We start from the raw sequence: 10,436 nt of genomic DNA on the forward strand, positions 1-10,436 counted from the left end.
CTGCTGACCAGTTGCATTGGCCGAATGCTGGTCACATGCTCATAACGACCCAATCGCCTCTGCAGCAGCTCTTCGTAGGTCAGGAGGAAAACAGCACGGTTGCGTCCAGGAATAGTGACCTCCATTCGAAACACTTCCATCTCACCCTCACTAACAGAGAGAGAATAACATACTATTCAAGAGATTTGAATCACTTGCCAAAGGAATCTGTCCCAAGGTTTGGCAAAGCACATTTCAATAAAGTAGATATTTAGGAGGAAATATATTTCTCAGTGTGTTTTATATTTATCAACCTCCCACTGAAACGCTAATTAAATACACATTTATGAATTTGAAAAAAATTGCATTGCTTCATGAACAAATAATAACTCGATTAAATTGCATTCTCATGATTGCCACAAGGGGCACTATAGCAGGTGTTAGCAGAACAGCGTTGCCAGACGTACAATAATTATTGTATTTGTAAGATTATTTCAACCTCTTTACGATGTACAATCAGTAATGAAAAAAAAAACTATAATGTACGATCATTTCATGCATTTAATTTAATTTTATGGCATTTGAAATAAATTTCAATGCAATCTTAGGACTTCTAAACTTATTGAGTGTTGAAAAGGAAGGTGAGAAGCACAGGGGAGTTTGCCCTTGATAGTCTCATTTTTCTCCATTCAAAAGTGTCAAGTGAACGTATTTTTCCAAAGTTAATCTCATCAAAACAAAGCCACGAAATCGGCTCATTACAGATACTCTGATTGGGCTCGTGCACACCTCAGAGTGTTTTTAAAATTCAGGAGAGTGCACTGCTTTCAAGCCAACTAGCACTATGTTGCCATCGATGATGGCATTCGATTTGTACTGCAAAATGAATCGCTCAACATCTGGCAACACGCAGGTATCTGATGACAGCAACTCGGAGGAGGACTTTGAACATTACCACTAAGGTAAGGTCTAGTTGTGCCTAGTTGTTGTTTTTTACGTATTGTGGTAATTTGTACGTTGTGTCAAAATGCTATTTGTATAGATAGAAGCTGTTAACTCTCCATTTTACTCGTCAACGATCCTTTTCCTCTGAATACGATAATTTTGAGGTTCTGGTACGATACTTTTGACATTTCCAATTGGCAACACTGTAGCATAAGCAGACTTCTTCTGTGGTCATATTTCTCTTTCAGAGTCATGGCAGAGCAACATTTTAAGGAGAGCATTGCTGGACAGGTTAGTTAAATTACTGTAACTACATGAATCAATGCAACCACAATCATTTAAATATAAATCAATGTAATCACCTCTGTTCTGGTGTGTCCTTTTTCTTTCCATTGTTTTCTCCACCTTCCTTTTTTACCTTCTTCTCTTTCGCCTTCACCTGGCTTGGAAAGACTCGTCCTCCCACAATCCTTGGTTAAAGAAATGCAACAACAGCACAAAGTAAGTTTATTTTTTTTGTTTGTTGTTGCAACAGAAACAACATTTGTAGTGTGAGTGAGGTATAAATACACTTAAAAATGACGTATTCTCGTTTGTTTAAACTACTTATTTAAAATGAGCTGAAACAACACAATTCCTAATTTTTTTGTGGGACAACTTGATTGTTTTATGTTCAATCCACTTAAATTTGTAAAAACAAGTAAGTTAACTTGATTCCTTATTGTTCCTCAACACAAATCGGTTGAGTGGAACCCAGCATTTTTTTCAGAGTATATATTGTGGCAATTTGGAGAAAAAATGATATCTTCAGCATTTCTCACATTATCACATTTCACATCACATTTAGTTTAGTAAAATGGTATTAAAATATGGTGAGAGCTCACATTTGTTTTTGTTTTTTTGTTTGTTCTTTGTTTTGCAGTAAAAGGTGTCTCAACAGCATTTTAATGACCATGTTTCCTGAGAATGATTCTGAGAATGTCTAAAAATATGCCAATTGCATTTGGGTTGCTAATAGTACAACACAATCTCACTGCAATTTGTAACTTTTTGATTTAGTGGCTAATTCATATGAGTTTGATCTCATTTTGTAAGATTATTATGATTTGCTCATCCCCCAATGATTGTTAGGTTTAGGGGCGGGGTTGGGTGCCACGCCTCTTTTATAAATGTTACATTTTCCTACGACTGAACTCCAACAAATTCATATGAATTAGCTAAACTGACAAAACGTAAAATAGTTACATTTCCTTGTGAGATCAGGCTCAATCCGAATGATTTTATTTTGAAACCAAAAGTGCCCATGTAAATGTAACCATTCGAAGAATTTGTGATCTTGCAGAACTTATAGCAGTAAACAAAAACTTAAACTTTTCCTATCACTTTCCAAAATATACACACAGTAAATTACATTTCAAATAACGACACTAAGTTTTATTAATGGTCCTGAGTAGTGCTTAGAAATGTCTTGTGTTCTTATTCGAAATTGGACATAACTTTATCTAAATAATCAATACAGGACTGGAAAAAGAGTAGCCCCTCCCCTTGATAACAGCTAATAGCGTTTCGTTTTTATCACAGCTCTACCAGTAAAAGTGGTTGAGCTTGTGTGCATCAAAGGGGGTGGGGCATGTCAGATACTAGAGAGCATTTGATTGGTCAAAGACTTGATGAGAAACTGAAGTAAGAGCTGATATCTAAAAAATCGTATTAATTTAAGGGGAAGTGACAAACTGCAAACTGCATGCATATATAAGGTTTATATCTCCTAAATGCGAATTTTGTCACTGTTTTGAAATGCACTAGCTTATAGTTAGCCTTAAAAGTAACACACTGATAATACTAACGTCTGAAAATGTTTAAGGAGTAGTTCACCCTAATAAAAGGATATTATGCCATAATTTACTCAACCACAGGAAATCTTATATATGACTTTCTTCTTTCAGTACGATGCTGTAGGGCTGAGTAAATATTTGTGGAATTTTTATGATCCCTCCTGATGCTATAGAGATTCATTAAGGACCACTTGGACAATACAGAATGGTTTGTTAAATTGCTAACACATATTTGCCTCATTTAGAAACCTTATAATTTTACTTTTTATCTACTTGTGTTCTCTAACATGTAACATGTAATGTTTGGTCTCCTTTAACAGTTTATAACCACAATGATGAAACGAAAAGAGAGACAGGGAAGTATTCTAATCCATCTATTACTGTCTAGACATGCCTTGAGGAGAATATGCTAATGCACTTCTCCCCCTCCTGACTTCTTCACCCTTAGTTTCAGGTCAGCTTTGGTTTGGCTTTTCTCGTGGTTTAAGAAGGAAAGGAAAAGGATTGCAGAGAATATGTACTCTGCCTTATACAGCAAGAAATGCAGTTACTTCATATTTTCTGCATAGAAGTTAGAGCTAATTGTTACATTCTGCTGTCTACATTTAATAGTCATGTACCAATAAACAACTTTGCCTGCTTTAAGGCTTTGAGATTCTTTCTTTTTATAAATGATAATGTTAATCCAGTCAGATTAATTGTATTAGATTAAGAAAAAAAATATTTATACATGCACTTCATCCTTTATGTGCTTTCTGTTCCAGTTATTGTTTCAGAATATCAGCAGAAACATCTAGTTTTGTTATACCATCAGGGTTATATTAAACAATGTGAATGGTGCACGAGATTTGAAAACTTCAAAAGTGCATCAATCCATCATGAAATAATCCAAATGACTCTCATGAGCAAATGAATGCTTTCTGAAGCCAAGCAATTGGGTTTTGTTAGAAAAACAAATCATGTTTATATTTCATCTCTTGCTTCTGTGAACAGAAGTGAGTTGTTTTGGCTATACTGCAAATTTGTTTTATAATCTCTGACCATTTTTCTTTACCTGTGCTGTTATAACTAAAAGGGATATTTCACCCAAAAAAATGTATTTAGTCTTTGTTTACTCTCCCTCACTTGTTCTGAACCTGTTTGTGTGTCTTTGTTCTATTGAACACAAAATAAAATATTTTTAAAATGTTGAAAACATGTAACCACTGATTACATAGTGTTTGTATTTACTAGTTTTTGATTTGTTTTTTAATTGTCAGGGCAGAGATCAAGGGCCCATAATGCAATTCAAAAGCATAAATAAAAAGAAACTGTTAATAATAGTACAGTTTATTTTGTGTGCAGCATCACTTTGCATCAGAAGGCATTTTTTAACCCACTGGAGTCATAAATTACTTTTTTTAAGGAATGGATGCACTTTTCAAAGCTTCAAACACTTGGGCACTATTAACTGCCATTATAAAGCAGGAAAGAGAAAAGATATTATTACATAAATTGTAGAGTGACAACTTATTTTTGGGGGGCTTAACTATTCCTTTAACGAAATCTGTAGTATGTCATTAATACTCTACGTTGTTTATTTCGCTGTGTCGAACCCTGATTAAAAAAAAAAGGTGGAATATTTTGGTGGAATAGCTGAAGGAATATGACATAGTGATTAAGTAAGTAGGGCAACCAACAGTGCTGAGAAGTAACATAGAGTACATGCTAGTTATAATAAATGTAACTGTAATCCAGTACAGCTACTTATGGAAAGTTATTAGTAATAAATGTGGTTGCATCTCACTATCTTGTGTAAAATGTTATTATATGCTAAACAATTTAGTTTTATTCATAATAAAACAGTTGCTAAACACAATGTAAGGAATTAGCAATAACTTCAGTCTGTATTATATAAATCTGTGTATAACTTAAAAAGGATGTCAATGTAAAGAAAAAAAAATGCATAGGTCTGATACTGTAGTTGCTGTGCTTTAAAATATTGTATTATCATAATGATAATTAAAGATTTTTAAAAAGTCTGTGTGGATCACTACAGTAAGGTTAACAACCCAGTTTGAAAATAATGAATAATAACTTGAGTTGAAAATTCTGTAATAATTTCCTCACCTTTCATTTGTTCAAAGCTCGTTTGCATTTCTTTTTTCTGTTGAGCACAAAATAAAATATCTTGAATAATGTTGGAAACAAATCACCATTGACTTCCATAGTATTCTTTTTCCTACTATGCATGCCAGTGGCCACTGGTCTCCAACATTCTTCAAAATATCTTATTTTGTGTTCATCAGAAAAAAGAAACTTACAAAGCTATAGAAGAGGATGAACATATGGTAAGTTTTAACTTATGTGTGAACTTTCCTTTTAAAAACTGAAAGCATTCATTGAAATTTTTTGAAAAATAATGACATGTAATCAGTTACATTATATGCTAGAACTCAAATAATTCTACTATTTTCTTTTTAAATGTGTGTATGTATTTCCAGACTTACATGGTGAAGTTGGAGATGTATGCTGCAGTGGGGATGTGAAACTGAAAGACCCCCTGAGCGGCTGCCGAGTGTCTGTTCAACATGCTGCAGGACACCGCGGTGAAAGCATAGCTGGAAATGATAGTGGTCTGGACTGACAACTCCTGAATGTGAGGTTTCGTTTCCTGGCGGACGAGAACAAGTTATGACCAAAATTAAGATGCAGATGATTATTTGGAATAGCTTTTCTGAAAAATATTTGTGGCTTGCTTTTGATCTGGGATGATCACCAAATAACTCCTCAGTCAAGACCACACAAATTAAGACTGTGATATTTTTCCAACACAATATCAGCTAATGTTTATATAGTGATACTGTAGTAAACAGTTCAGAACAGCAGGGTATGCTTTTACAAAATCTGAACTTTTATTGAACTGCTTAAAGGAATGGTTCACCCAAAAATGTCAAATTACTTGCCATTTTAGTTCCAAACCATTTTTTTCAGTTAAACACAAAGTATGTTTTCAGGAATGTCGGAAGCTAGTCATAAATAACAAATAACAGTAAGGAAAACATACTACAGAAGACAATGGCTACCGTTTTCCAACATTCTTCAAACATTGTATATGTTTAATATTTCTGCTGAAAACTTTTAAATAAAGTGACAAAAGTGCAACAATAGAATATTTTGAAGTCTTAAAATATTTTAAAGCCACCCGACATCTTCCCCCAATAAAATTTTACAAGATCAAAGTTAAATTTATGCCAATGGTTGTTAAATGACAGAACTACTATCATCTGAAATATCTCTTTGCTTAATTTGTGCAAACCCTTCATTCAAGGAGGAGGAGAAGGGAGGATTATAGTACTTTCAACTGGAAAGATACACAATTCCGATGGTGATTAAACTGGTACATATTATTTACATATTTTGAATAAATAATTCAGAAATATAGATGTTAGTGATGTGTCTAAGTTGTAACAACAAAGTTTACTTTAAAAATAAAGGTACTTATCTGTTCCCTAACTTGTATGTGGCATGATATGTACTTTAATGCATGTAATAACAATTTTGCAATAAGATTTTGTAACTTTTACTTTTAAGAATATAATTGACAAGCTTTTAGAAAATTAACCATATTTTTCTCCCTAAGTGCAGTAAACATGTTTTTATTTTATTTTTAATGACTATTTGTTTAACCCTTTAACTGCCCCACCATTAAAAAAAATAAAACTACTAATGTCACTAGTTAACAAACTCAATGCATTTTTTTTCAACATATCCCATAATTTCTATAATATCAACCTATAACAAATAATTGATATGTCGGTTTATGGTAAAAGAACCGGAATTAATACGCTATTAATATACTATGAAAAAATTAAATGTAAGACAAATTTATTTAAAAAAATATTCAAAATAATATATTTATATTATTAAAATTACATATATATTTTGAAGTGTGCCATAAAATATTTCAGATTCTCATTTAACATGCCTTCTTGTTTTTTTGTTTTTTTTTACAATAAAACCAAAATCAAGTGTAGCAATGCAACAGAATTTTTTGTAATCCAACAATGTAATGTGTGTAAATCATTATTTAAAACAGTCATTCCTTAAATTACTTTAGCAGTCATTATTTAAAACTCTCAATAGTCAAAATATGGTCAACCTTTTGGTAGAGCAAGCAGTTAAAGGGATAAGCACAGTTTTACTACAAAGGTCTACTCTATAGTTTGTATAGAAAAAAACTTGGTTTAATTGTGGTTTAGTTTGTTTTTTTTTTTTGTTTGTTTGTTTGTTTGTTTGTTTGTTTTTTTTTTTTTTTTTTTGCTTTGTCTGTAAAACTAGCATTTACTATTATGGAATATCAAATGTTTAAGAATGGCAAAAAATTACTTGTTTTACAAAAAAAAAAAAAAAACTTACATTATATTAAAAGTGTTGCCATGTTTGTTTTTTTGACAGATTTGTAAATCTTTTTTAGCTAATACAATCGTTAAATGTGATTTGTAGCAAAACCATGACTGATTTGTGGTGTTCACGGTTTAACTATATCGTTTTTTTTTTTTTTTTTTTTTTTTTTTTTTTTTTTATTATTTTTTTAATTAAAACTGTTAATTTTAGTAAGGGCTGAACAAACTTTTTTTAAAGCGTTACAACACTCACCGTCAGCAGCTAAAGAATTAATAAAATTACCTATATGAATATATCTCAAACAAAATGACAAAAGGCTTCGAAAACCGATGTATTGTATAAAAAGTACAGGTGTCGAGCGAATTTACCTTGGTTAGCATCATTTTCACCTGCCGCGGAATCCTGACAGGAGCCTGAAGACAAAAAAGGATCGATGAGATCCCACACATAACTAATAAAGACGACATTTTTATATATAAAACGTTAATAAACCTTACTGCGTTTGAATCCATGTCAGAAATCATATAATCCTCAAAGTCTCCATCCTCTAAAAACTCCGTATCCTCAGACTGACATTGATAAATCGGACAAAAATACAAAAAGAGGGTTAGGAGAAGCATCTTCAGATTTGATATCCTGCAGACACGCACTCACTATTGAAGTGATCGTGGAGTGTGTTTAAGGCGGTTTTGCGTCCCACCCATCCGAAGACAGTAGTGAGAAGTGTTGGGGAGGAGAGATCCACTCTTTTTAGTGTCTAGACACTTGCGACATTCTCTGTGAAACATCACATATTTTCACAAAATTAAAGGCTCTATTGGGGGATAGAAAAAAAGCTGCGTGTAGTTTATTTCAGTTTAAGAAAATAATGTCTTAAATAATGTTTAAGTGCACTTACAGTAAATGTTTGTTTCGTTGCACTTGGATTACTTCCAAAAAGTGATGTAGATTAAGTGTAAGGAATCATTGAATCATCCTTAGGGACATACAAAAGTCTTTAATGCGTTTTGAATTTGAACTAAATTAATACAAATGCATAATTTATGAAATACTAAAACCTCTTATGTATTTATTTATTTATTTATTTATTTATTTATTTATTTATTTGTTTGTTTATTTGTTTGTTTATTTAATGACTTATTAGTGGTCCCTGTTGTCATTGGGTGACCCCTGCTGGTTTGGTTTGAGAGGAGTCCCGTTTTTTGAGCTCTCTTTACGAAACGTAATCAAGGTTTTACTGCCAAGTAAAGTATGTTAAAGTATGTTAAGTATGTTTAAAATATTATTTTGTTTTGTTCATTTTTTCAGCTTTTATTTCATTATTTCATTTGTTGTTGTTTTTTGTTTGTTTTAAAATGTTTAGTTATTTTAAATGTGTGTTTATTAATATTTTAATCGAATCATTAACACTTTTAAAAATAATATTATATACTTTTATATAAAAAAGCAGTGTGTAACCTCTTGAACTACTGCTATTCTCAATAGTGTTATTTGTGCATTGCAATTACATTGTTTGTGAGTGCAGAAGTGTCATGGAAAGACGACAGAACCAACTGTAATGTCCTGTCTGCTGTGAGTTTAATGAGAGTGTTCATTCATTCTTTGAAGGAAACCGATCACATTAATGACCTTCTAATAAGGAGAATGTCATATTTTTTACACATTGTTATAAAAAATATATATTTTCCGAATTATGACAGAAAATGTGTTATTGGAAACATTGTTCAGAAGAACAATGAAATTTACTAAAAAGTTGAGTTGAGAAGAGACAAAAGTAGAAAGAAGTGAAGCAAATTATAGGATGTTCATCTAAAATGATCTACAATACTTTAAAATGACAACAAAAACCTAAACATGCAGAAGACAGTGAGTAAACTACAGGCAAAAAGATTGAGGTAATGGTGTGGCGTGCTCAGTCTCCTGACCTCAACCCAAGTAAAAACAAGTGAGGTGACATTAAAAATTCAGTTTCTGAATCAAAACCTAAAATTCACAGGAACTGTCGCATGCAGTTTATTACCGAAATTCCTGTTTCGGGGATGGCAACGTCTTTTTAATTGATTCAAGCAGATAAGCAGCAATTGTCAAAAATAATAGCTCAGCTCAGATTTTTCTAAAATCAGTAATCTAAACTAATGTCTTTAGTTTATATGTTTTAAATCAGGGGTGGGCAAACTCGTTCATTCAGGGCCATTGTCCTGCACAGTTTAGTTTCAACACTAATTAAACACACCTGAAAATGCTAATCAGTGTCTTCAAGATCACTAAAAATCTATATGTAGGTGTGTTTGATTAGAGTCTGAGCTAAACTGTGCAGGACACACCCACCCTCCAGGACCGAGTTTGCCCACCCCCTTTTTTAATGGTTAAAGTAAAATAGCAGCATTATAATTGAATGTAAAGTTTCCACTATATTTGAAAAATGAAACTAAAATTAGTTAAAACACTTTTTTTGTTTGTTTTTGTTTTATTTATTTTCACTTTATTGACTTCTTTTGAGACACTGCAATTGTTTTACATAGCTATGAGTCCCACATATTTGAGAAATTTTATAAAAAATGTAATTCAATTTTTCTGTTGTTTCATATTTATTTATTTTTTTCTTTCCTATATGGTAATGTGTATTTTAAAATGACCATTCTACCTTGACCATTTTGAAAACCACTGGCTTATAGGCTAAATATGAACAAACATGGAAAAGGTTTTATTATTTTAAAACAACTAACAATCTTTGGTATATTTTACTTTATTTTTATTATAGTTTATTTTACTTTACTTTAATTTGAAAATTCTGTCACTTACTCTCCATGTTTCAAACCTTTTTTAAGATATTATGAAGAATGTTGATTTTCCATTTTGTTATTACTATGATTAAAGTCAATGGCCAGTGGTTGCATTTATCAAAATATCTCATTTTGTTTGAAACCACTTATTGGTATATAACCATATGGTCACTCCACTGACATTGATTAATATATATATATATATATATATATATATATATATATATATATATATATATATATATATATATATATATAGATATATATATATATATATATATATATATATATATATATATATATATATATATATGTCATTTCTGTTTTTTCCATTTTAATTTTTTTAAAAGTCATGATATGGTAGGCTAATAACCGCCAATAACACTTCAGTATTTTTCCAATATCTATATACTGTTTCAGCGAGAGTGCTTTAAAGGGCTAAGGATGATAAAATGGTAAGTACATTTTGACTTTTGGACTTTAACAATAACAATAAGTAATTAATTAT

At 31.5% G+C, this 10,436-nt stretch overlaps 1 protein-coding gene and 1 long non-coding RNA gene across 3 annotated transcripts in view; one reads left to right on the plus strand and one right to left on the minus strand.

Annotated features, from left to right (window-relative positions):
• Positions 1 to 7,857, minus strand: part of itih5 (inter-alpha-trypsin inhibitor heavy chain 5) — a 26,687-nt gene extending 18,830 nt beyond the window's left edge. Inside the window, exons 1-5 of the mRNA XM_056455514.1 lie at positions 7,643 to 7,857; positions 7,514 to 7,558; positions 5,249 to 5,412; positions 1,287 to 1,394; positions 1 to 150 (exon numbers count right to left, since the gene is read on the minus strand). The exon at positions 1 to 150 is cut by the window's left edge and continues 110 nt beyond it. Coding sequence (XP_056311489.1) covers positions 1 to 150; positions 1,287 to 1,394; positions 5,249 to 5,412; positions 7,514 to 7,558; positions 7,643 to 7,765 — 590 coding nt within the window. The 5' untranslated portion in view covers positions 7,766 to 7,857. The remainder of the gene's footprint in view (positions 151 to 1,286; positions 1,395 to 5,248; positions 5,413 to 7,513; positions 7,559 to 7,642) is intronic.
• Positions 640 to 3,299, plus strand: LOC130222908 (uncharacterized). 2 transcript variants are annotated; one of them, XR_008836548.1, is made up of 5 exons: positions 640 to 941; positions 1,173 to 1,215; positions 1,377 to 1,425; positions 2,871 to 2,967; positions 3,080 to 3,299. It is a non-coding gene; the product is annotated as an uncharacterized LOC130222908 (long non-coding RNA). The 2 variants fall into 2 exon arrangements; XR_008836547.1 differs by having other exon boundaries at positions 640 to 1,215.
• Positions 7,858 to 10,436: the final 2,579 nt, after the last annotated feature.

Source organism: Danio aesculapii, chromosome 4 (genome assembly GCF_903798145.1).
Source record: "Danio aesculapii chromosome 4, fDanAes4.1, whole genome shotgun sequence".
In the NCBI taxonomy this organism is placed as follows: Eukaryota; Metazoa; Chordata; class Actinopteri; order Cypriniformes; family Danionidae; genus Danio; species Danio aesculapii.